This window comes from Microtus pennsylvanicus, chromosome 10 (genome assembly GCF_037038515.1).
Source record: "Microtus pennsylvanicus isolate mMicPen1 chromosome 10, mMicPen1.hap1, whole genome shotgun sequence".
NCBI lineage: Eukaryota > Metazoa > Chordata > Mammalia > Rodentia > Cricetidae > Microtus > Microtus pennsylvanicus.
Window position 1 is genome coordinate 100,821,871 of NC_134588.1, and position 27,466 is coordinate 100,849,336.

The 27,466-nt window shown below is 44.8% G+C and overlaps 1 protein-coding gene and 1 pseudogene across 1 annotated transcript in view; one reads left to right on the plus strand and one right to left on the minus strand.

The window, feature by feature from the left end:
• The first annotated feature begins 7,484 nt into the window (after nt 1-7,484).
• The window catches only part of Tp53bp2 (tumor protein p53 binding protein 2), a 55,517-nt gene continuing 35,535 nt past the window's right edge, over nt 7,485-27,466 (plus strand). Inside the window, exons 1-2 of the mRNA XM_075989358.1 lie at nt 7,485-7,816; nt 26,840-26,987. Coding sequence (XP_075845473.1) covers nt 7,790-7,816; nt 26,840-26,987 — 175 coding nt within the window. The 5' untranslated portion in view covers nt 7,485-7,789. The remainder of the gene's footprint in view (nt 7,817-26,839; nt 26,988-27,466) is intronic.
• On the minus strand, nt 15,650-16,510 carry LOC142858411 (large ribosomal subunit protein eL8 pseudogene; annotated as a pseudogene).

A 27,466-nucleotide genomic window follows, 5' to 3' on the forward strand; every position in this document is an offset into this window, starting at 1 on the left:
AGATGAAGACAGAACAGGCTTATCCCGTCCGTGAATTAGAGATTTCCGGCCGCTCCAGCCAGAGCTGTTTCAGCGGAGGGCTGGGACGAGAGGTAGATTAGATGAAGAGCATGAGGTCATGGAGAGAGAACTGACAAGAGCAGAGAAACTTATGCGCTCCGTGTTCCAAGGCAATTACATTCGTTTAGTCAGGTAAAATAGGATTAACATTACAGACACGTCTTTAGAGCGTCGTATCTTCCCATAAGGTGCTGATTTTCAGTATTTTTGTCATGGCTATGAGGACTGTACTTCTCTCTTATCCTGACCACTTTGGTGGGTGGGTAAAAAGGGGGGATCATGCAAGGGCTCAGAGGAGGCCATGTTAAGAGTGTTGTTTAGCCTTACAATCATAGGACAGGACTGGAGGCATGTCTTTCTGCTCTGTTATCTAGAATTTAGAAAAAAACACAAGGAGATGGAAAGGCATAGACAGGCCTTCGTGTCTCCTCACTTGGCACCTCCATCCTTTAGCTCCGCCCCACCCATACTCTAACCACAGGATGGAAAGGTTTGAAGTCTGAGAACAACATGATTACACAGGTGTTGAAAGGTTCATTGCTGCTGCCGAGTACTAACACACACACACACACACACACACACACACACACACGCACACGCACACGCACACACACACGCACACACACACACTGTATATTTTTGCTGGCCCAAACTCTTGGGCTGAAGCCATCCTGGTGCTGCAGTCACCAGAAGAGCTGTGATTACAGGCCACTTCTCCATGCTAGACAATAAATATCCAAAGCCTCGCAGGCCATACGGGTTCTGTCGCAATTGTTACACTCTGTTGTTCTGCCCTGAAAGCAGCCCCAGACTGTATATTAACAAATGTGTGGCTGTGGCTGATAAGATATTACTGGTAGACTGAAATTTTCTTTAAATGTCCTTTTAATGTGGCACAAATATTTGGATTCCCTCCCTCATGATTTAAAAACATAGAAAACATTTTTTGAGGGGGTAGGAAGGCTAGGCTGGTGGCACAAGTTTATAATCCCAACAATTTGGAAGGTCAAGGTAGAGGCAGGAGGATGGCAAGTTCAAGACCACTCTGGGCAATTTAGCAAGCTCTGTATCAAAATAAAATTTAAAAAGTAAGAAGAACTCTGGGGTGATATTTTCCTAGGTTTAGTCTCCAATACTGCAAACCAACAAATCAGAAAAGAAAAAAATAATCTTTTGCTCAATAAACAATATAAAAACAGGAGGTGAGCAGATAGAGCCAAGTTTGTACTCGTTAGGTTAGAGCAGCATCTCTCAACATGTGGGTCACGACCCCTTTGGCAAACCTCTAGCTCCAAAAATATTTACATTACGATTCATAACAGTGGCAAAATTATAGTTATGAAGTAGCAATGAAAATAGTTTTATGGTTGAGGAGTCACCACAACGTGAGGTCTATTAAAGGGTCACAGAGTTAGGAAGGCCGAGAAGCACTGTATTAGAGAATGACTGGAGGTACAGGTGCAAGAAGACCTGCCCAAGGCAAAAATCAAGAGAGTCAGTCTACCTAGGAGGCAGGCGGAGAGGGGCGGGGAGGGAGGGAGAGAGAGAGATTCGTTAAGTACCACCACTTTTGCATCTATGAGTGCTACTATGCCATAGGCACAATGTTAGGGTCGAAGCTGTATAAGTATTTCTTGCCATTCAGTCTAGCTAGACATGAGGTTTTGTCTGCATTGTGTCATGAGCTACAATTGAGCAGCATGGAATATGGAGGTTAGTTCCTCTTGAGAAACATCAAATAGAACTTTCAAGAGTCATATTAGGTAGGAACTTCAAAGATACACAAGCCTTGTCATATAGGTTAAGTGGTATACTTAGCTGGGAATACAAACGTCTGCCCCATCTCCTGGTCTTCGAATACTGCTAACTGAGGAGAATGCAGGAAAAATACTAGGTAAGCGTATAGGCCAAGGAACCTGTAAAGTAGCTATAGTTGACAACAATTAGTTGTGTATTTCATTATAGAGAGACTTTGAATGTTTCCAGCAAAAAGAAACGGCAAACGTCTGAGCGGAAGATGTGCCAGTTATTCTCACTTGGTTAATAGACACTGTATGCATATGATGAAATATGTATTGTACCCATACGTATCCACAATTGTTATTCATAAATTAAAATGTATTAAAAAGTAAAGTTGCAAAGATGGAGTGTCTGGTGGTGGGGGGAATAATTGGACCACTAAATTGTCCTAGATGCTACAGGCTCTCTCCTCATCTTCTGGCTCTTTCCAGTCTCTGTCCTCACATAGCTCCAAGCCCTTCCCACACTTCCGTAAGATGCCAAGCATGACACAGTCTCAGCCCCTTTGCCCTGGCTGTCCCACTGCCCAGAGTCCCACCTCTTCATCACTTTATTTCTCAGCGGCCCTCTCTGGTCCCGGTCTGAAACAGAAACTGTAGTTAGGTTCACTTGATTTTTCTCTCCTCACCCCAGCATCGCTGATTTCATCATCCTTTGGCTTATTATCTAGTTTCTACTCCAAACGTAAGCTTCAAGAAGGGAGGCTCTCTGCTGCCTCTAAAATTTGGACTAGTGCGTATTTTCGGTGAAATATTGTGTCAGACATCAACTTCGATTCCCTTTTTTCTTGTCCTTATCTCTTTATAGGTTAGTATCTATCTGTAAGGAGTTTACATTGTATCCAATAGCATGAGTAATACATTGGTGATTCAAAGTATACTGCAATATGCACAGGAGTACACAATTTGATTGACGGATCTACTAATTGACTGGATCTTGCCCAGGCTGGCCTTAAACTCTTGATCCTTCTGCCTCAGACTCCCAGAGCCGGGATTACAAGCATGTGCCTCCATATGCTTTATGCAAGTGAATGGGCATTTGAAGGTTTTGGTATCTAGGGGAAATCCTAACCAGTCCTCTGTGGGTATGGTGTGATGGCTGTAATAGTCAAACCAGTAAGAGAACTAGGAAGAGGGTAAGAATGGCAAGGGAAGGGGAGGGAGGAGAATGGGTTTGCAAAGGAGCAGGGTCTGTAGTCTTCCTCTTACTGACCAAGTAACATGGGAATGTGTCTCCTGAGAGAGAGGGGGAGTCGAGGGTTGGAACATCTGTGAGAAACAGGCAAGAGAAGCATGGGGAGACACATGCCAAACAGATAGGTAATTGCACTGTGCCTAGGGGTGGGGTGAGGTAAAGCGAGAAGGCAGCTCCTCCCTAACCAGCTTGTGGTAATTTCATTTATCTTTCTTGGAGTCAAATGCAGAATGACGGGGTGGGGAGGACCAAGCTGAGGCTCCTGGAGGAGTAAACAGGTGAAGGGGGGAGTAGAAGAGAAGTGAACCTTGGAAGGCAGCAGCGACCCATCCGACAGCCCTGTGTGACTTACCTGGAACTGAAGGAAGGAAGGGAAGCATGCACAGGGCTTCCTCAGTTTCAGGGCACTGGGATTTAAAAAAATCTCCCAACTATAAACATACCTGGTATTTGGCAGCTGGGAATTCTCAGTTGGCTGGAAGTGAGTTTCAGGACAAATTGCCAACGACTGTCCCTTTCTCTCTCCCTTCCCTTGGGCAGGGCATTTGTGTCAACAACAGTAAAGACAAGCGGGAGTGAATGATTCACATTCTTCTCTTCTTGCTTCCGTTTTATTGCAGTAGTTTTTTTTTTAAAACTAATCTAGAGTTGCCAGTGTTCAGACTAAACAAAATGTACTGTGTATAGTCAGTTTTCTGGAAATAATGAGATGAGCTCCCCATTCCTTGACCTGTTGGGAACTGGAGCATTAGTGAGTAATAGGGATTCTTTTTCTGTATGTAGATCATATCTCAGGCTGCTGTTTGCTATAGGAAGGAACTGAAAACAGATGGAGTAGGGAAGATCTGTGGTGTAAAACAGTCCCTGTATGAACCGCTGAAAATGACTTGCTCTCCACAGCTGTGCAGAAACTCAGTGTTAGATTTTCTTTCATTTTTGTTAGGATTTTAGGAGTTAGTATGCTCTGGATTGATTTCCTCTTCCATAAAACCTGTTCTCCTCAGGTTACCCATCTCAGTTTGTGGCAACATTCACCCTTCAGGACCAAGATCTTGGAGTCATTCTGGACTTCTCTCGCATTCCGTATTTACTGTATGGAAACCCTGTGGGCTCACTTGACAAAGAATAGACTGTGGTGATATTTTGTTTGCGATCTAACAAATAAAGCTTGCCTGAAGATCAGAGTGCAGAGCTAAGCCACAAGTTAGCCATAAAGGCCAGTGGTGGTACACACCTTTAATGCCAGCATTCAGGAGACAGAGGCAGACGGAAGGCCACCCTGGGCGACACTAGATTGATCCAGTCTAAAAGAGAAACAGAGCTAGGGGTGGTGGCTCACACCTTCAATCCCAGTACTACGGAGTCACATGCTTTTAATCCTAGCACCAAAGAGGTGGAGACAGGAAGGGATATGGCTGGGTGGAGAGAGGAACACAGGTGGGAGGAAGACAGGAGCTCAGATGCAATCTGAGGATTCCTAGAGACAGGGCCTCTTGAGCCTGAGCATTGGTAGAGATAAAAGGTCTCTCTAGTGGCTGGCTGCTCTGCTTCTCTGATCTCTCAGCTTTCACCCCACAGCTGACTCCTGGTTTTTATTATTGAGACCAATTAGAGTTTGTGCTACAATAGATCCTCCATCTGCCCACCTGTCATGACACCCGCCTTGATCATCCATACCCCTTACTTTCATCTCCTGTCTATAGCATTACAAGGGCCTCCTATGGACTCTCTCAGTCTTTTCTAGTAGCTGGATGATCCTATTGAAATACAATAGTGTACATCATTCTTCTGTTAAAACCCCTTTCTCATTGCTTCCCGACTGCCTTAGTTAGAGTTTCTATTGTTGTGAAGAGATATCATGACCATGGCAACTCTTATAAAGGAGAACACTTAATTGGGACTGGCTTACAGTTTCAGAGGTTTAGTCTAGCATCATCTTGGTGGGAAGCCTGGTGGCATGCAGGCAGACATGGAGAAGGAGGTGAGCGTTCTACATCCAGATTGGCCGGCCGCAGGAAGAGAATCAGACACACTAGGACAAGCCTGAGCTTCTGAGACCCCAAAGCCCGCCTCCAGTGACACAGTTCCTCCAACAACGCTAAACTTGCTCCAGAGAGACCACAAAACCATACTTCCCAATAGTGCCAGTTCCCATGAGCCTATGGGACTCTTTTCATTCAAACTACCACACCCGTTTTACTTCCTAAACACTAATATCCTTATAATAATAGGCCTTGGTTTACTTGACTATTTTTATGTGTATGGATGTTGACTGCATGTATGTATGTGTACCATGTGCATGCAATGCCCATGGTGGCCCGAAGAGGGCAACAGATTCCCCACCCGGAACTAGAGTTGACAGTCATTAGCTGCTTTTGTGGGTGGGTGCTGGGAATCAAACTCAGGTCTGCTGGAAAATCAGCAAATGTTTTCATCCATTGAGTCATCTCTCCAGCTCCTACTCAATCCTGCATATCACCCTGCCTTATATACGCTCTTCTGTCTCATACACTATCTTGGACCTGAATACACTAAGCAGGATCCTCTGTCTGGGGCTAAGTATCTTCTAATCTGCTTGGAAGCTTTCTTTCACAGATTCATGTAGCTTGTTCCTTCAAGTTTGTGCTTCTCAGTGAGGCCTGTTTTGAATACCCTATTAAAAAATACATCGTAAAGCCTCATCCTTATATAGTCTGTTTCCTTACCCTGGGAAATATAAATGGTTTTAAAATAAAATATTTATTACCAAAACACTTAAATACTGGTTTTATTGCCTATTCAACTTTATTTTGTTCATTGATTGATTGATCCATAGTACTTAGAATACATAGTACATAGTTAGTATTTTGATAAATATTACTGAATAAATGGAGGTCTGGATTTTCTTTACTTAACCCAGCATAATCTTAAAATTAATAGACTCTAACTAAACTAGGTTTCATTAGAACATTAAATTTTAGTTGCATCAGTTATAATTTAATACTTAGATATAGGAACTGGGGTGGTGCCAATAGGGAGTTTGATGGCAATTTTAGTTAGGGATATGTTAAATTAAGAAACATTCTTTTATTTGTTGTTCATGTATGTATTTGGAGACAAGGCATGTAGCCCAGGCTGGCCTCAGATTCCTGATTCTTCCTGCCTTGGCCTTTCCAGGGCTGGGAGGACAGGTGTGCATCACTACTTCGAACAAGGACTGTTAATTCTTTTTATTAAAACCAGGGCTTACACACATTAAAAAAGCACTGTATCACTGAGCTATATTCCAAGACTCTTTTTTTAGTTTATGTTTTGAGACCTATTCTACCAAGCTGCCCAGGCAGGCCTTTTTATTGGGATCTTCCTTCCTCAGTCTTCTGAGTCGTTGGGAATATAATTTTTAATTTAATTTTAAAAAGGTGAGCTTTTTTTTCCTCTTGTTTTGTTTTTTTGGTAAGGGCTTACTCTTTCAGGCCAGACTGGCCTAGAACTCACTGTCATCCTCCTGCCTCAGCCTCACAAGAGCTGAGATTACAAATGTACGCCACCACATTCAGCTGGCTTTATTCTTGAAGCTACATAAATCCAGGTGCTTTATTTCATTTCGTTGTCGGGAATCTTGTGTAATGGTATATAATTCCGAGTGAGCTAGCATGTGCTACTTAACCCGAAATGAGCTTCTGGGAGTTTATGGTTCCCGAAGCCTATGTCTCTCTGGATGGTGGAAGAGGGGTCCTCAGCTAGTGTTGCTCAATCAAAGCAGAACACTGCACCTTTCCCAGCATGCGTTTCCATAGCAAGAAAGGATCAGTGTTAAGTTTATAGGGTGTGACAAGCGGAAGAGCGCCTCAGAAATCTGCTTTGCACATTTTTCAAACCTTTGACAGTTCAAAAGCATACACAACACCTCCCAGTTCAGGAATGTCGAAGCACTTTTTTTCTTCTTACATCATAGCAAGTAACCTTTTAGATGAGGCCGTGGACATGGCCTGAGGAGTTGGAAAGGAAGGACAGATTCGAGACCTCCTGCAGCCAAGAACGTGCTCCGGGGCCATCTTGTGGGGCGGTCGGATCCCCCAGGGCTCCCCGAGTCAGGTGTGTGACGCGGCGCCGCGGGGCCTCTCTGCTCCTTGAGGTAGGATCACGGTCCCTAAGGCAAAGGGCTCAAGTGTCTTGTGCAATTCAGGACTGTAGTGGAGGTGAGGGACACAGCCCTGGGCTCCATCCCAGCGTTTTACGATTATTGTTCTCGGGAGCCTGGCTCCGCCTGAAGGCGCGCACACGAGCAGCTCCGCCCCGCCCCCGAGTCCACAGTGTGCTCCCGGGGCGAAAGGTTCCCGCCCCTCCGGCCCCGCCCCCAGCTTCTGCGCCTGCGCTCTCGTCGCCCCGGCCGGGGATCTGTCCCTCCCTCGTCCCCTCCTTCAAGCCTCCGGGCGCGCCGCGGGCGGGGCCTCGCGGGAGGGGGCGGGGCCGGAGCGCCTCCGTGGGGGCCCGACGGGGATTAGTTGGTTTCGGAGAGGAGGAGGAGGAGGGAGTCGCGATCGCCGAAGACAAAGCCGCGTCGCGTCCAGGGGACCGGCGAGGGGAGTGGGCCGGGGGTTCGGTGGCGTCCCGGTTGGTTGAGGGGATCGGCGCGCCGCTGCCTTGCAACAGGTCGGCCTCCGGGCGCGCGGCCTCGTCCTCGCTCTGCTTCCCCGGGGCCCGCGACCCCCGGGCCAGTTGTGCTCGGCCAGGCCACGGCCGGACCCCCGCGTCCATGCGGTTCGGGTCCAAAATGATGCCGGTAAGCAGGTGGGCGTGCTGGGGCCACGGTTTGGGGCCCGGAAGTGTGCGGGGCGCGGTGGCCGGAGCAGCCGAGCCAGTCGAGCTCGGGGCTTCGGGACTCCGAGGCTTCGCGGTGTCCGGTCCCCGCTAGGGTCACGATGCTGCCTCGCAGGTCAGGGAGGCAGCCCTGGGCCGCCGCTCCAAACTTTGCCTCTCGGATTGAGACATTTTTGGGGGTTGTTTTGAAGGTCGAGAGCCACGGCACTGGGCTGTTCTTTTAATTGTTTAGGCTTTTTACAGGAGTGAAGCGTAACGCTGGAAAAGGCTTGCCTTTCCTTTTCTTTATTGCTGCCACCCCCCCCCCCCCCTTGAATTTCGATCTGATGTTGGCGATAGCAGCCAAGGCACCCTATCTCTTTGTGGAAACAGGTTTTAGTAAATGTAGCCTTAAAAGTTTTAGTTTGCAGGAAAACTTCTGTGACCCGCTCCTAGAGCTTGTTCTGCAAGACCTCTGAAAGGAGTGAGCTCTTCAGGCATTCAACTTGGTCCCCAGATCACAGGTGATCTGCAGCTTCGAAGGAGGGGTTTCTGAAAAGCTACTTTTCTTCAGCGAGCGCAAGATTTGGCTAGTTGTGGTGGCCTCTATAGTCGTAGATTTCCTCTTGGGTGCTGTATTGCTCCTCTCGCAGACAGAATCAATCTTGCAGTCAACTTGAGTTCTTTTTATAATAATAATAATAATAATACTTTTATATATTCTTCGAAAAGTTCATGTATTTGAATCATAACCATCGCTAAATTCCATTCAACCCATGATCGTATAACTTCACTTGTTTAAGAAAACAAAACACCTGAAACAACCTTTTCTTTTGGAAAATCCTTGGAATAGAGCAATGAAATTTGTGTGTGTGTGGGTGGGTGGAGAGGTCTGTTTTGTTTGTTTTTGTAATTACACGTGCAGTATATACTATATTGTCTCATTGCCCCTTGTGTTGTGGAAGATGTCTTAAATTTTTCTATCTTATACATACACATTATAATTTGATTTTTTTTTCTGGGGAGGGGAGTTAGATGACTTGGGATGTTTTTTATTGGTAAGAGTCAAGAAATTTGGAATTGTTAGCATTTTGTGTCTTCTGGTTTAGTATTCCTTCTGTTTTTATTTCTTTGTTGTGAAGAAAAACTTTTGTAGGTTGTCTACCGTTTTTCTCTGAGCAGTAAAAGGAACAGAGTAGGTGTTTTTGTTGCAGTATGGCTTCTTCTTGGAAGATCAGTTCAGTAGCAAGGTAGCCTTTGTTTTCTTTGTCTTTTTCCTCTCTCTCTCTCTCTCTCTCTCTCTCTCTCTCTCTCTCTCTCTCTCTCTCTCTCATTTTTTGAGACAGGGTTTCTCAGTGTAACAGTCCTGGCTCTGTAGACCAGGCTGGCCTCGAACTCACTGAGATCCACCTGCTTCTGCCTCCCAAGTGCTGGGATTAAAGGCTTGTGCCACCAGCGTCCAGCCGTTTTGTTTTTCTTCTTGTTTTATGTAGGGATGTTTTCCTCCCAACTACATAGAAGATTCTGAATTCTTATAAGAAGTTAGGAATCTTGGAAAGTCCCTCAAGTAGTGTGGTTCTGACTGCTTTTCTGATGTCAGAATCTTAATAGAACAGGTGTAGTGTGCATGAGGCCCTTTGGAATTTTGCACATTAGTAATCTCAGATATTTATAAAAAGCAAAACTCCCTGCTTCAGCATCTGTAGTTGGGGATGGTGGAGTACTAGTTCTCAGTGTAGTCTGGAAGAGTAGAGTTACTCTTTAAGAAGGAAGGGATTAGTATGGGGCCTGGCTAGCGCTACATAAAACTCTTGAATTGGCAACAGTGATTGCACATGAGGGTCTCGTTCTTCCATACATAAGATAGATTTTCATTTAGCAGCCTTGTGTTCTTTTTACAAAAGGTTTATGTCTGTGAGTGTTTTCCTCGTGCAGATGTCTCTGTGTATGAGCCAAGTGTGTGCCTGGTCCCCGCAAAGGTCAGAAGAGGTCCTCAGATCCCCTGGAACTGGAGTTGCCAATAGTTGTGAAGCTGCTGTGTAGGTGGTGGGAATTGAACCCGGGACCTCTGTAGGACTAACAAGTTCTCTTAACCGCTAAGCATCTCTCCAGCGCCCAAGCCTCAGGTCGTATGTGTTTTTGTTCTTGTATTATGAAGGTACCTGAAAAGGAAACTTCCTTGTGTGTGGTAGTAAGGATGAAACCCAGGCCGTGTATACATGCTAGACAAGCACTCTGTTACTGAGCTATAAAGCCCCTAAAAGTTTATCTTGGTTCCTTGAGATAGACTGGTGCGGCACCTACTCTGTAGCCCAGGCTGCCCTTTAGCTCACAGCAATTCTCCTGTATCAGCATCTCAAATGCTGGGATAACAGGCATGGGCCACTATCCCTGGCTTAAAACCATATTCTTAAATGTGGTTTTTGTCTTTAGCTTTTAATATGCTTGGAACTTGATTCTACTATGAGGAAGGTTTTGTTGGATTTTGTTCTTACTTTGGGAAACTAAAAGTTTGTCAGGAAAAGCATCATACTAATGGAAGATGGACACTCATAATGTGGATCAGTTGCCTTGTGCTTTTTTTTTAATGTGGTAAAATATACATAATTTAAAAATGTACCTTTCTAACCATTTTCAAGGGCATTTTTATGGCACTAAGTAAATTCCTTGGTTTGTTTTGGAAGGCATTTTGGAGTTCTGTTGCCTTGTATTGAATACATACAAAAAATGGTATTCATGTATTTTCTTACCAAATAGTACAGACTCAAGTAGTTTTCCTTTATGTGGGACACAGCGATAATTGGTTACAAAGCCGGAGTGAAGACGCACTCTAGCAGGCCAACTAAAAATAAACAGAAGCACAGCGCTAATGATAGGGTGCTGTGAGTGGGAATGACTGCTCCTCTCGCTTTCAGATGCCCGCCACGGCCAGCATCTGGAGCTCTGCTGTCTCCGCCAGTTATGAGGGGAAACTGAGTCTAGAGCCGACACCTTGCCTTCGTTTCAGAAGGGTTGTTTGAACCTGGACAGGGTGCCGTTTTAGTTTTTCATTCATTGTAACTGATTTTCAGATGGAGGCAATTATCCAAAACAAAAATTCTTACCCTCTTGAAAATTATACTAGATTTCTTTTATGTATGACTTTTCCTTTTGTGAAGTGTTATATGCCAACAAAAACAGCGTTTTTATGAAAGAGCTTATCAAGCTCTGAAGGAATTTACTGCTCTTTTCAGAAACCAGTTTCATAAAAATTTAAGTTTCTATCTGCTATTGAAATGGTAAATTAAAAAGCAGATTTCACCTACGAAAAGCTATCCCCTGTAGTTGCCAGTGCCCCATAGAAGGCCTTGGATCTGCCTGTATGGCACATTTGGGCACACTGGTGTAGACAGTGGGGTGTGCTGGCCTGTGCTATCCGGCAGTGCCTTGTACACAGGGTGGCTATTGTGAGTTAAGAACTGAACTTGAAAAATGATTCATTTTAATTATGTTTAAATAGCTGTGTGTGCCTGGTGGTGACTGTTTTGCATGCGCAATCAAACCAAATGTCATCATACTACAGATAATCTTTCCAGACACTGGCTTGTTTTAAAAAGCTCAGTTGATCTGACCACGGTTTAGTTTCAAGTTGGTGGCCTTTTTCCTGTCAGTGCTGCAGGGGCATAACCACTTGGAGTTGTTTTGTAGAGCTGGAGAGCAAACCTGATTGTGGGGGCCTCTGTTTGTCCCAGTGACTCTGAGCAGCGTGGCCCCTGGTCAGCAGTTTCTCTGTTCTGTAGTTCCGCTCCCCCACAGACCCAGAGCCCCACTTCTGCTCAAGTACTGTATTTCCAGAAGTCCGGTTTTATTTGCCACTGTTAGGAATTTGGGGCTGGAGAGATGGCTCGGTAGTTAATTGCACTGGTTGCTCTTCCAGAGGTCCCATGTTCAATTTCCAGCACTCACATGGCAGCTCCCAACTGTCTGTAACTCCAGTTTCAGGGGATCCAATGCCCTCACACAGACAGACGTGAAGGCCAAACACCAATGCACAAAAAATAAATATTTTTTTAAAAAATGTTGCTGATGAGAATGATTAAGCCTGTGTAAATTATGTGCTCTGATAGAATTCCTCCCAGCGGACTAGGAATATAAGAATATGTTAGTTTTTATTCCAGAATGAAGTTTAGACTCAGTTCTTAAAGATGAGTTCTCAAAGACTGTTGAATCGTCTATTTTTAAAAATGTGCAAAAGATCTCACATTTCATGTGTTTGAGTTTTGTGGCCTTGTGACTTTAATTATATTTTGTGTGATTTCACATTTGAAATTTTCTGACTTTTTTTTTACCTTTCAGAGAAATCAGATTTAAGACAGCATAAAGGAGTGTAAGCAAGCATGCAGTGCCCCATATTTTAAAAATTAAAAAGAATTAGCTTATCTGGAAGGGATCTTGGGGTGTCACTCTTACTCTTGAGGAAGAGCTAGCAGTCCCCCCTACCCTGCAGCCTCTAGGAACAGTGAGGACTTTCTATGCTGGAGCTCTTAAGGGATCCTTTGCCCTTATCTCTTGGTGATCTGCGGCAGGTGGCACTCCTTTCTAAGGCACACGGAGCCCTTGGGAAGTCTGGAGCTGGCCTAGGTTTCTCCAGTTCACACAGGAGAACTTTGGAGCAGTGCCTGCTGGTCTAATATGCGGTCATGTGTCAGAAACCTCCACTAACAACTTCTCAAAGAGCGAGAGGTGTGGGCTGTAAGAGCTTCGGAATCTAGAGGGTTCTTTTCAGTTCATGCCCCTTAATCAAGCCAAACATTATTTAAATACTGTGTTTTGATAGTGTGCTAGGTACTAAACAGAACATTTTTCTCTTATCTGTTAGAATTGAGAAAAATGTAGATAAATGACCACATTTGAAATGTGCTCTTAGTTGGAGTGGCAAGGTTTAAGATTCTGCATCTGTACTGGATGTGGACCGTTGGTCATAGGAGCTCCTGAGAGGAGGAGGCACGAAGCAGTGTCATTAAACACTCAATACTGTTTTGTCAGAGAAGTGCCAAGTTCAAGTTTAGATTGTAGGTAAGAGGAAACTTGGCAAGTGTAGTTTTTTCTATGTAAAATAATTTAGAAGCTGATTTATTTAGATTATACTAGCACCAAATCATCAATGAAAATAAATGCCCAGTTGACTGGTCATAACTGCTGGACTTCTGAAACATATATTAATTGCTTTCTTAGAAGAAATTTTTAAAAGGTTTAATTTAAAACTTATGTGTATTTCTGTTTCTGTGTGAGGGTATGTGCCTCTGAGCTCAGTAGAGGACATAGGTAGGGGTCAGATCCCCTGCACACGTGGCTCACAACGTTGGTGCTGGAATTGAGAAGTACATGTTCTTAACTCCTGAGCCATCTCTCCAGGCCCTTAGACATGTAGGTAAATTTCACACATACCAACTAAAAGCCCCATAGAAAAGTAGAATTATAGAAAACCACAATGAACAATTATAAAGTACCAATTTAAGCCATTAGTGATAATAAAAAAGATGGTTAGGGCACTTTACTGACCTCTCACTGTGGGACAAACTGTTTGAAAACTTGGACTTGGAGGTGGTGTGAAGTGGAAGGTGGGAAACCCAGCTTCCCTTGCAGGTCAGGCAAAAACGTCTGTCTAGAGCCCCTTTGTCTAACACAGCCCTGTGACCTAGAGAAGTCTTTCTAACTGTCTCCTTGTTACATAGTGAAGTTGGTCTTTCCATTTTCAGACAGCAGAATTTGAAGCTCAAAGTCGTTTCAGTAATTTGCTTCTGGCCGTTGTGCTGAAGTGAGATTTGAACTCGCTGGTTGCAGACACATGCTCTGGCCAAGCTTGCAAGCACTTGGACTGTAATGCACCTGCAGGACATTATTAGCATTTGGCCAGTGTCTAATATGATAACTTCCAAAATTGCTCTTCGGAAGCTAGAGAGAAGGCTCACTGACTGAGAGCACTTGCTGCTCTTCCACAGAATTGGAATTGGCTTCCTAGCACCCAAGTCAGGAGGCTCACAACAGCTCCTGCCTCTGGGGATCCGCTGCCCACTTCCGGTCTCCACAGGCACCTGGACACACATGCATATACTCTTTCACACACACATATACACATAAATAAAAATAAATCTTAAAAATTCTCTCCAGAATGTAGCTAATTTTTGAAGTGGAAAAAGAAAACAGATATTTTCTATTTAAATGCACATTAAATTGAGAAAATTGGTAAATCTGTTACCAAGTTCCCATTGAAAGGGAGGTGGTGACCTGCCCCTAAGTAGAGGAATTATCTCAAAGGCCTTTAAAAAAATTCCCCCTCTACTACTATAGAGAGTGCAGATCTTTCTCATTCATAGGGAAAGAGAAGGGGCTTAATAATTATCTGTTTATGAGGGATAAATCTCCTGCAGTGGTCGTTTTAACAGGGCGTGAAGGAGATGGTGTTGAAAACAAAACAGAAGGGACAAAGGGTGGAATAGAGACATTGGAGATGTTGAAGACAGGGAAAGGGAAGTGGCTGGGTTCATTCTCTAACCATTTCCGGTTGGTTGGATGGTGCAGAAGTGTTGAGATGGTGGCAGGGTGGAAGCACTTCTTCTGTGTCCTCGGGACTGTCCCTTGGGTGAGGACAGTGAGGGCGGATGTGCATGGAATCCTAATTGGATCATGGGGACAGCACATATTCAGCACATGTTAAGTGAATGTCCACTCCATTTCAGGCTCCTTTTTGGACATCATGGACGCATAACAGAATAGGACAACATTCAGGGAGACTACCTCTCATGGAGCTTGGGGAGATGGAGACATATGTTAAAGGAAGTAATGGCATTTGATAGAATTTCAGTGAGGCTAATGTGACTGGGTGGGTGCTTTACATCAGGTGACCAGGGAAGTGACATTTTTGCTGGATCTGCATAGCAGGAAGGAATGAGCCAACACTGAAGATTTCCACACGGAACATTTCAAGTGGGCAGAATTCCTGTGTCTGGGGCAGATGCCCATCCTGAAGCATTAGAAACCAACTAGACCAGAGCTTTGGGGGTAGGGGAAGAGTGGCAGGAAGTGAGGTGGCATATACATTTTCTGTGGAGGAGACGTGGTAGCCTCTTGAGTGCAGGATAGTGAGAGGTGGCATGATCTGATGTCTAGGAAAGCTTGTTCCTTGGCTGTGGGGAGAAAGGATTCTAGGGCTGCTATGGTGGAAGACTTGGGAAAGACTGCAAGACACTGAAAAATGAACAAAAGGGTCACCTAGCCCCATGAAGGGCCTAGCCAGTGGTAAGAGCTGGTTGCAGATTCAGTGTATACAGTTTACCACTTACTCTGCCAGTTTGTCTTAGGTGACATTGAGAGGTGAGAGGAGAAATAGACTTCCTAGGGCTGGGAATCAGAACAAGGTGGGAATGGAGCTATTTATCTGTCGTTCACTTCTTCCCTCCCTTTCTGCACTGGGGATTCAGTTTAGGGCCTTGCGGGTGCTCTTCACAGTGCTTAACAACAGCAGCCAGAACCTGCATGGATGTCTGTTTACCATGTGTATGCCTAGTGCCTGAGGAGGCTGGAAGACAGTGTCGGGTCCCCTGCAACAGGAGTGGCAAAGGGTTGTAAGCCACTACGTGGGTGCTGAGAATCGAGCCCAGGCCCTCTGAAGAGCAGCCAGGGCTCTTGACTACTGAGCCATCTCTCCAGCCCACAGTTTGCTTCTTACTTTTGAGACAGGATCTCCGTAAGTTGCTCAGTCTAGTTTGAACTCTGTCTGTGGCCCTGGTAGAACTTAAATTTACACTCCGGTTTTCTTCCGCTTCCTTTTTTTTTTTGGAAGTTTTATAATTATATTTATGTACAGAAAACTCAGCAGTACATTTAACCCAGTTTAGTGGCAAGTTCTTTGGCCTTTGCCTTTTCCAGCTTGGCAATTCGAGCCACAGATTTAGGACCCAGGACGTTGCCTCCCCAGTGGCGGCGGATCTCATCATATCTGTCATTGTAATTGGTCCTAATAGCTTCCACCAGCTTGGCCAGAGCACCCTTGTCTTCCGAGTTAACCTGTGTGAAGGCAACAGTGGTGCACATCTTCCTATGGACCAGCCGCCCCAGCCTGGCCTTTCCCTTGATGATGCAGTAGGGGACCCCCATCTTGCGACAGAGAGCAGGCAGGAAGACCACCAGCTCAATGGGGTCTACGTCGTGGGCAATTACCACCAGCTGAGCCTTCTTGTTCTCTACCAAAGTGGTGACTGTATTGACGCCCGCTCGAAGGACAGGTGGTCTCTTAGTCGGGACATCCCCTTTGCCGGCAGCTTTCTTCTCAGCACGGGCCAGCAGCCTCTGCTTCTTTTCCTGCTTGGTCTCTGGCCTGTACTTGTGGGCAAGTTTAAGCAACTGGGTAGCTGTTTGCCGGTCCAGGGCCTGGGTGAACTGCTTAATGGCTGGAGGAACTTTGAGCCGCTTATAGAGGATGGCCCTCTGCCGCTGCAGCCTAATGTAGCGGGGCCATTTGACGAAGCGCATGAGATCTCTCTTGGGCTGGATGTCCTGCCCAATGCTGAAGTTCTTAGGCCTCTTCTCAAACAAAGGATTCACCACCTTCTTCGCCGCCTGCTTCTTCACGACGGCGGGGGCCGGGGCCACCTTCTTCCCCTTGGCCTTCTTTCCCTTGGGCATCTTGCCGGGCTGGAGGAGAGAGCTTTCTTCCGCTTCCTAAATAACCAGTTGGTTTATAGCATGTGCCACTGGGCCCAGACCAGTTTCTTAACTGGTTAAATTTTCACGTTAACATGCCCTTCCAGCCTTGTAAGTACAATAGGAAGCGTTTGATTGTATAGCCATGTTGCTCAGGCAGCTTCGGATCCTGCCTCACTGCTCCTTGATCCCCTTTGTTTTGAAATCAGTGATATTTTCATGTTCCTAACATAGCTACAAAGTAGGCAGAGGCCTAAGGAAATCAAGTCAAGGTGACTTTAAAAACCATCTCTTCATGTTTTCTCCATCACACAAGCTAGTCTGTGAGATAGAGGTAGTTTTTGTTAAATGTGTTCATTTTACAACATAGAGACGCTATTTTAAACAACCTATTACTTATTTTCATTTTCTGTTTGGTAGGTGTGTGTGGTTGAGCATGCCGTGGTGCGTGTGGATGTCAGAGGGCAGCTTTCAAGGGAGAAGGCTCTCTCCTCCGGTGTGTTCTGGAGATGCAGCTTGGGCTGTCGGGCATGCACAGCAAGCACTTTTATGTGCTGAGCTGTCTTGCTGGCCCCCAACACTAGTATTTAAAAGTAGCTTAGTACTTTGGTATTTTTTGGTTGTTGGTCTCAAGAGACAGAGATTTATGCTTCTTTCTTTTATTTTCTTTCAACCATTTGGTCAGTGTGCACTTAAACCCTTTGTCTGCAGTCTCTTTCTCCTTGGGCTCAAGCAGTGCTCACCTTGCTCATGACTTTTGCTCCAGTCTGTACACAATTGTGTATTCCTTGTGGTCTTTCTGAAACAGTAGTTTTCCTCCTCTTCAGGAATCTCCAAGACAGGCCTCTAATACAGCATAATAAATACCTTACCTGGATATCAAGTTTCTTTGTTATCTAGCCCAATAGAATGAAGCATTTTATGTAAAGGGTACATCCCATTTCAGAAGTTTTAGCTGCCTACAGGAAGTGACTGAAACACCAAAGTCAGCATTTAGAAGAGAGCGCCTGGTCACCTTGCTGCCATCTCGTGCTCCTAAGGAATCTCATGGGGCGCCACAGGGCTAGAGGGGTATTGGGTTTTTCTCTAGCTCACAGCGAGTGTGTCCTTTCACATCTTGCTGTCCATAGCTGTCTCTACTCCACTGAACTCCACCATCTTTCTGTGTGAAAGGCAATATGAAACATTTAATAGTATCTTCATGTAAAACAAGTCACATAATAATAAAGTAGCAATGCCCACTTTAGGGGAGAGCATAGCAACATTGATCTTACAGAATAGTTATAGGCAGGAAGATTATATTAAACATGTATTTTGCTCCTTTTAATTTATTTGTGATTATTACAGCTACTGGAAAGCAGAGTGACCCCAAGGGACATTGCTTTGGATGATGTATTTAAACTTTGACTGAATTCAGTTTTAGGTATAGTTGAAAAGAAAGTTTTAAATTTGTCTCCAAATAGGCAGTGTTCTGTTCTTTTCTTTTGAGATATTATTTAGCTTTGAAAATGCTCTGTTTGTGGATAAATGTTTCTTGAGGCACACACACAGACTCCTGGAGTGTTAAGTCTCTGACTCATTGTCACTCACTCACTCACTCAGGCAGACCAGGACGGCGGAGTTCTGTGTCTAAAGCTGAGTGACTCGGGGAGTGGGATGTGGTGGGGGAAGAGCGAGGGCTGTCTGGCAAAGAGAGCTGCACTTGGCTGTTTGTGTAGGAGCAGCTAGAGGAGGGTTATGGTCTGAGTTAGTCTAAAATTGTAGGGCTAGCTCCAACACGGGGGGTGGTAGGGGCTGCAGATGAGCTGTTGTTCTAGGAGAGAAGTGAGAAAGTGGATTTTAGATTTCTTACTTGGTAACTGGAAGCTATTACCAAGGAGCTGCTCATTTGATGTACGCTGTAGGGTTGTTTTTTTTCCTCCTTCTTCATATAGGGTATTACTCTGTAACCCAGACTGACCTGAAAGTTGGGATGATTCTTCTGCCTCTGTGCCCTGGGTGCTAATGTGAGCTACCGTATTCAACAGAGCTTTAAGCACCTTTGATCCCAAAATCTTCAAACTCTGAAATCTTTTGAGTGTGAATAGGGTGTCATGAGTAAATTTCACACCTGACTGATGTGAAGTGTTGCAGTTAAGAAGGCAGCCTGTGTGCTGTATATATCGGTGTATATAAACACGTGAATTTTATGTTTATAATTGAGTCTCTTTAATAAGATTTTTGTGGATAATACAAATACCCCAAAATACAGAAACAAAGCAAATTCTGGAACATTTGTAGCCCTAAGCCTTTTGGGTAAGGAATACTCAACCTTTATTTCCTGAATTGAATTGGAATTGAATTGGAATTTCCTGAAATCAAAATATACAAATCTGCTCTAATGACTTCCCCAGCAATAAAGCCTATACTTACCTCCTTAAAAATAAACATTTATATTTTTACGTTGATGGGTGTTTTGCCTAGATGTATGCCTGTGTACCATTTGCGTGCAGTGTCCATAGAAGGCTGGAGCAAGCTGGGAGTGGAGTTACAGTTAGGAGCTGCCATATGGGTGCTGGGAATGAAGTCAGGCTGTTGTTAATCTCTGAGCCTTCTCTCCCATTGTAACACTCCTTATCCCTGACCTTCCACACTTCAGCGTTGTATTATTAATCTTCCCATTCTTCCCCGAAGAAGGCAGTTTTTCAGCCCTGCTTTCCTATTACTTAAACTGTGTTTGCTTGATAAGCTCTCAGTACATGAAGTTAGTAAATAGTTGGGGTTGAGAGGAAGACAGAAGCAGGAGCTTGGTTAGAGTGACTAATTTCGATAAGAGCCTTGCCCAGAGTTGGATGTAGAAGCAGCTGTTAAGGAGTAGTAGTGTTACCAAAAGTTTTCATGTTTAATTAAAACAATCACAATTGTGAAACTCCCCATGTTGATTATTTTAGAAAATAGTCATCTACATGGTATTGAATGAGTGAGAGCATGTTTTATGTATGATTAACTTTCTCACAGAGTATTGTTCAAATTAAAGCTTCATGTGTTAATAGCCAAGTTCTAACTTCTCATAGGTGACCCAAGAAATAGTCAATGTAGAAAACAATCCATTGACTATGATTTTGTGATTTTGCTTTAAGTAACTCAAATCTAGCTGCTAGAGACTGATAGACATAGGTTAAAAGTATGCCAGGATAAAAAAGCATAGAAGAGTTTTAATGCAATTGAGTCTTAGCAGATTGGTAGATAGGATTCATGGCACTTGATGAGAATTTTCAACATAGCTTGACAGCCCAGAGTAGACTGTAGGTGGGAGAAAGAACTCTGGCAAGCATGTTAGGCTGTTGTGAGTAGCAATCTTTTGAGAACTGTATTACAGTTGGAATGTCCTCAGGGAGACTGGGAAGGGACTCGAAGATGAAGGATGCCTGGGGCTCCTGAAGGAGCTCCACATCCACTAAGACCCCACATGCTGCCCTCTCAGATTGGGGGTAATCCCACAATGGCGTCATGCAGAATCTGGGGCAGAGCATGCCTGCCTGAGGAAGCTAGCGACTTGCTGTAGTATACTGCCTGCCAGCAGAGTTGCCACAGGAGCGGGGGACTGACGGAACAACCATTTGAAGCTCTTTGAAGTGTTGTAAGGTGTGTTCGGATTGAAGGTCCTCATGAGAGTTGAGAGATGGACGGAGACTTTGATTGATGGTGCTCTGTGTGTGTGTGTGTGTGTGAGAGAGAGAGAGAGAGGGGAGGGGAGGGGGGAGGGAGAGAGGGAGAGAGGAAGAGGGGAGAGAGAGACAGAGAGAGAGAGAGAGAGAGAGAGAGAGAGAGGAAGAGAGAGGAAAAGAGAGGGAGGGGGGGAGGGAGGAAGAGAGGAAGAGGGGAGAGAGAGACAGAGAGAGAGAGAGAGAGAGGAAGAGAGAGGAAGAGAGAGGAAGAGAGAGGGAGACGGGGGAGGGAGGGAGGAAGAGAGGAAGAGGGGAGAGAGACACAGAGAGAGACACACACACACACACACACACAGAGAGAGAGAGGGTAGGGAAGGGGGGAGGGAGAGAGGGACAGAGAGAGAGAGAGAGAGAGAGAGGAAGAGAGAGGGAGAGGGGGGAGGGAGGGAGGAAGAGAGGAAGAGGGGAGAGAGACACAGAGAGAGACACACACACACACAGAGAGAGAGAGAGAAAGAGAGAGAGAGAGAGAGAGAGAGAGAGAGAGAGAGAGAGAGAGAGAGATCCAGGTCTGGCATATGGTAGACCTTTACTGTGCTCCTGAGCAACAACATAGTCTTTAATGTTATTTTCTAATTAAAAATGTGATATTATTCTCTCTTTCTCTCTCTCTCTCTCACACACACACGACACCTTTGTGGAGACATTCCTTATGTCCTGGTGTTCAAACATCAGGCTTGTGTTGCAACTTATTCACTGAACCATCTCATTGGCCCTGCTGTTTCTTAAGTTCTCTCTCTGGGGACTGGGACGATGGGTCCTTGGGTATAGTACCTGCTGTGTAAGTATGAGGACTTGAATGTGGATTCCCCAGCACACACATAAAAGCTGGGTGTGACAATTCACAACTGTAGCTCCAGTACTGGGGAGCAGAGATAGGTAGGCCCGGGGGAGGGGGGTAGGAGACTCACTGGCCAGCCAGTCTAGCTAGTTGGTCAGTTCCAGGTTCAGTGAGAGATGTTGTTTCAAAATGTAAGCTGGAGTCAGCCTCTAGCCTCCATGTGACATGCATTTGCACATGTGTATACATGCACAAGCACGCACATGCACACACACATCCTTTTTGAGTCAGTGTTTGGAAAGGTATTCTTGCAGGGCCAGGTTAGAAGGAGTTTCAGGACATTCTTCTCCAGAAAGCAGTCGGGATCTAACAAAATCTAAAACTAGATGGGCATTTCACATTTGCTCCTCACAGAGGAGTAGGAAACCCTCAGCTTTCCTCCAAACCTCACCACTAGCTTAATGAATTACCTAGCAGTTTTTGGGAAGTTTCTTATGTGTTGGGAAATTGGAGATGCTCATTTTTCTTTGACGAGCTGGCCTTTCTCCTTGCGTGCCTGACTTCCTGCATGTAAGCCTAGGAAGTGTGTTTTCACAAATGGTAACTCTGAAGGTAGAGTGGTCAGTCTTTACTTCCTGTCCATTGCAACAAGCATCTTAGACACAGGTTCCAGTTTTCTTCCTCTGTGGCTTCATGTGGCTTTTAAAACCAAATGACTAGGACCTGCTGAGGCGGCTCAGTGAGTAAAGGCCCCGCTGCCACCTTGACCACCTGAGTGATCCCAAGGAGCTATGTGGTGGGAAGAGAAACCAATACCTCCACACCTCAAGTGATACGTGTGTGTACCACCTCCAAAAATAAGTAAATGAACTTTAAAACCCAGTGAATAAGCTGAAACCTGTCTCAGTTTCTGACAGTGCCCTACCTTCTGTCTGTGTGTCCTCGGAAAGGTTGTTCCTACTTCCATCTGAAATAGCTCTTTTCTCTTTGCAAACAAAGCATTCTTATGTCGGTGACGTAACATGAGTTACAGTGACTGCATGTTCTTTCACAGTGGAGCTTTAAACTAAGTCTGTGGCCTGTTCCTGTTAACTGAATGTTATCTGTGCCCTTGTGTTTCTGGAAGTTCCGTGTAGATGTGGCTTTGGCACGAATTCCTATGCAGTGTTCCTGGGGTTGCATTTTATCTTTTCCTGCATATTTTCCCCTGAGCTTGATCACTGTAAGAGACAGAAACAAGCAATAATCATATTAGACATGCTTTCAAGCTGTAAAATATTTAAATTTCAACAATATAGTGATTAGCTTGGAACTTAAAAACCTCCTGCCTCAGCTTCCAAAGTGTGAATGCTACCACGTCTGATTTTGAAATTTGTTTTTCATCATGGTTATTTAGAAGTCACCTGAGCTGAACAAAACTGCTTCATTTTGTTTCTGGGAATTAAATTGTAGTGCTGAGACTACCTGGCTCATTTAGGAGAGCACATTTTATTAAAAAAAAAAAAAAGCTAAAAGGAGGTAGCAGTGCGAGGTACTCGCATGCCTTCAGCCTTCACACTCAAGCCACACACAGGTAGTTCAGCCAGCTTTCCCTTCTCTTCCTTCTTTTCAAGGAAAGGGAGGAGAAAGGAAATGATATTTATTGGAAACAAGTCTGCATTTTATTCTCTTTATAGCATTTAAAATATAGGTTGTCACATTAAAATTCATCATTGTGGCTAGGTTTCAAGTCTAGAGATGTGAAGTAATATTTAACCTTTATGACTTGGGTGAATACTTAGGATAAGGAAATGTTTGACATAATTTTAAAAGAATGTTTCAAAGGTGTGGTAACTTCATTTTGTTATTTTGTTCTCATGTCTTCTAAGAGGAGAAAGAGGCAATTCTCTATCTTTTTCTAGAGGCCCTTGGCAACCATGGACGATCTTCTTCTTCTTCTTCTTCTTCTTCTTCTTCTTCTTCTTCTTCTTCTTCTTCTTCTTCTTCTTCTTCTTCTTCTTCTTCTTCTTCTTCTTATTATTATTATTATTATTATTATTATTATTATTATATGTCTCCAGGGGCCTCATAAATTACAATCTAACTTCCCTTGTTTGGGCCTTTCATAACGGCTCTTGGTAGGTTTCTAGACCAGTTGTGCACCGTCCAGGACTTGTTAGACGTGAAAGGGTCTCAGTTCCGTTCCCATATCTGCTGACTCAGAACCTGTCAGGGCAGGGCCAGCAATCTGTGTTGATCTACCCTCTGTTCTTGCCAGCATTTTAGAACCTCTGCCCATAAAGACTTGAACACTGGTTTCCTCTTGCTCCTGGAGTCTTTTCTTCTTCCTCTCTCATTTTCCACAGATGTGACCAACTGTTTCCTCCTGGGGCCTTTGTTCTCTTTGTGGCATACGTGCCCAACCTTAGCTAGGCTTGCACCTCTTTTCTTTTAGATGGTGGCTGCCTGCTTAAGAACCCTCCCAGCATTGTGGAGAGCAGCTCGGGTCCCCCACAATCCTGTCCTCTATCTCTCTTTGTACCTTAGGAGGGTGACATTTGCATGTGCCCCAGAGCCCCTAGCCATCTGGTTCTCCTTGGGGTTTCCCAGTGGGAAATAGGAGAGCAAGGGAGCTGCTCCCTGTGTCTTTTTTTCCACATAGATTTTGTGTTCTTTCATAGCTGTACGACTTGCAGACTTTAGCTTAGTCTCTGTTCTTCAGTGTGTGTCCCTCAAGTGGAGTGCCATCTCCAGCGTTTGACGGCACACTAACAAAGACAACCCTTGACTGCGTGACACCCACATTTGTAATGAACGGTAAGCTCGTGACTGCCAAGTACAGAACCTATGCAGAGGCACTGGCCAGTGTGTATGTGTGTTTGATGTTGGAAATGTAGGTGGGGTGGCCAGGGAAGATGCTACTGAGAGGGGGCAGATGTGTAGATGGGAAGGGGAGGCACGTTATTCTGCTTACGAGCGTGCTTAACAGGAACAGTGAGTGCAAGCCTCCACGGTGGGCACAGGCCTGGCCTGTTGGGTGACAGCTTGGAGGACTCTGGTAGAGCAGAGGCTGGGTAGAAGTGAGGAGTTGTGACACTAATGGTGGCGGTGCTGTTGGTGTGAGCAGGACACGTGGTCCTGCGGTCTGTAGTCGGTACTGACTTTTATTGTGGCATCTAATTAAACAGCAGTTCTTAGGGAGCAGAAAATGCATTTTAAATACAAGAGTGCTGAGTAAATAATAATAATAATAATAAAGTGTTGGGCTGGAGAAATGACTCGGTGATTAAGAACACTGGCTGCTCTTCCAGAGGTCCTGAGTTCAAGTCTCAGCAGCCACATGGTATATAAATAAATCTTTAAAAAAGGATGAGTATTTCAGGGAGGAACCTTTCCTGACACTCTGTAGATCAAATGTCGGATTCTGATTGGATCTCCCCAGGAAGCCAACAAAATGCCATTGCTGGTCCAGTATTGATTTCACCACAGCTAGTCTGTATGGGGAAGGGGTGTTGGCTCAGGCACTGCCGTTCCCTCCAGTGTTAACTCCATGGGGAAGTACCCCGGGAGGAGCACTTCTTCGTATTTCTGTAGTAGTTATGCTCTTAAATAACAGCGCCATTGGTTTTCAGAAAGAAGAAGGCTAGATTGCTGTTAAGTTTGGGTGCCTGGCCAAGTAGAGGAGAGATCAGAAAGTTATACCTGACCTTGTTTCAGCGGCCAAGGAGATCACTGTTTTTTCGTCACCGAGAGTCTGTCTGATGTTGGTGTGAGTCCGAGGGACTGTGGCTGTGGCAGAAGTGAGCAGCGGCGATGTTACGTAACACTGTTTATCTGCTGCTGCGCGTATGCAGTGTGCGTTCTTCAGATGCTGCTGCTGTGATTTAGTAAACATCTCCAGTCTCAAACTTACGCGGAAAACAGTTCCTACTTTGTAGCTTTAAACTTCAGAGAAAGTTTTGGTGTGGGTGGGGAGAAGTACTGCTTAATACTGTCGCGTGGTTGACTAAGTATGCTGGGTTTTCTGGTCCAGCAGCAGCAGAGAAGCATTCTCCGAGCTTGGTTAATCTTTATTTTCCCCAGTGTTGTCAAGGCGCTGTGTGTAAGGCCTTGCTGGTTAAGGTGAGACTTTTCGACCCCACACCTTCATGCAGTACAGTTATCAGAGTGTACCAAACCTGGGATAATTGGCTCGATGCATTCAGTCCATGCTAGGGATCCGGACAGCATTTCCCCTGTTTATATGATCTATTTACAATTTTAACAGAATCTACTTCTGCTGTTTCTGGATTACTTTGTATGTGTTAGGTGTTTATGTAAATTAGGAGATGCATTTGCAAAAAGTGGAGGTGAAGTCCCCAAGAAAATGGACGGGCCTTAGCATACTGAGGAGCAGAGCCCAGGTGCCTCCAAATCTGCTGGTCCCCGCTGTGATGTCAGTTTCTGTTACTGTCCCTTCTCAGTGCTGCTCTTTCACCGAGAGCCTTGTGCAGTTTTCTCACTGGGATGCTGGCCAGAGAAGCTTCAGCCTTCAAGGGTGGTCAGGTGACTTGGCAAACCCTGTAAGCCTGTAATGGTGCTGTGTCACTGACCAGAGTTAGATTCTACTCACTCTGCTTTCTTTTTCTGTTGTAGTTGTAAACCCCATCCTTTGTTTGTTTGAGGCAGGGTTTCTCTGTGTAGCGCTGGCTCTCCTGGGACTCATTCTGTAGGCTAGGCTGGCCTCGAACTCAGATTGCTTGCCTCTGCCTCCTGAGTGCTGGGATTAAAGGTGTGCAGCACTACTGCCAGCCAACCTCGTGTTTTCTCAGTGATCAGCTAAGTGTCATTTGGTGATCCTGAAAGACAGTGTCTGATCTGTTGCTTTCCAAGCTCCCGTAGTCTCTGCATTCCTTCTTCCTTCAAAGTGAAAGAGGGATAACTCCTTACGAGTGTTACTTCATCCTGATACATACCAGTTCACACGCAGGCTGTGTTCATGGAACTGGAGGAACAGGGTTTTCTGACTTGCATTGCCATCAAACATTTATTTGCACCTTGTTAGTTTCTTCAACATTAGGAATTAACTAAATTTTAAAGTAATTTAATAGAGAAAGATTTACAGAGCATTTTAATTATCTGTTGGACTGAATTTATGTATTGAAGTTGAACTTACAGTTCGGAATTCCCAAACTAAGCAATCCTTCTGCCTCAGCTTCCTGAGTAGTTTGGACTACAGATGTAAACGGAGGCTGTGCTTTGGTTTTCCAGTGCCTAGGCCTGAATATTTATATAGAAACTAATTAGTTACAACACTGTTTGGCCTATTAGCTCAGGCTTCTTATTAACTCTCATATCTTAAATTAGCCCATTTTTATTATTTTATATTTTACCACAATGCTTGTAGTTTGATACCTCTTGCTTTTGGGCTACATGGTATCTGCCTGACTCTGCCTTCTTTCCTCCTTTTTCTCTGCTTGGATTTCCTGCCATAGGACAAAACAGCTTCTTTATTAACCAATGATAATAAAACATATTCATATCATACAGAGGGAAATCCAACATCAATAGGCATGTTCTACCATGTCTGGACTGTATGACATTCTTTAACTGTGAAAGGATTCATGAAAAGATCTATTTGATGTCTTGCTCTAGCTAAGTTTTTGCTTAAACAAATAGTACAAATGAAACTGGCAGAAAAATATTTTCTTTGTTCTTCTATCCTGAAGCTTCCTATGACTGTCCTGTGGGGTTTCCCTTTCAGCCAGCAGTATCTGTGCTTTGGGCTTATCAGCCCCCTCCACTTTCTTTCAGGGCAGGAATCTAAGGGGAATGCCACCTGTGCAGATGAGACAGGTGATGGTTTCCTATGTTTCAGGTGTTCCTGACGGTGTACCTCAGTAACAGCGAGCAGCACTTCACAGAAGTTCCTGTTACCCCGGAGACGATCTGCAGAGATGTGGTGGATCTGTGCAAAGAGCCTGGCGAGAGCGACTGCCATTTGGCTGAAGTGTGGTGTGGCTCTGGTATGGACCTGGCTTTCTGTTTGAGTTCTGCTGTCTTCTGTTGCTTTGGGGTTCTAGGATTGGCACTGTGGGAACACTCGTTTTCACCTATAGACAGCAGGGTAGGCTACACCTTCGGAGGTCATATTTTTCCTCCAACTTTTGATGACAAAGCCTTTTGTTCTTCTCTTTTCCTGCAACAGAAGGAAGTCACTGAACAAGTGTTAGAGGTCATAGGTCTTAGAACAGATGACAAACGTATAAAATGTGTTGGGTGGAAGCTTCTGGGGTATTGCTGTGGTCAAGTACTTGGTGCTCAGAGTTGTTTTTTTGTTTTTGTATGTTCAAGCTTTTCTTGTCAGACATTGGGGCACACATCTTTAATCCCAGCACCTAGGAGAAGAGGCAGGCAGATCTCTGAGTTCGAGGCCAGCCTGGTCGGCAGAGTGAGCTCTAGGGCCGTCAGGGCTACACAGAGAAACTGTAAAGCTTTCCTCAGT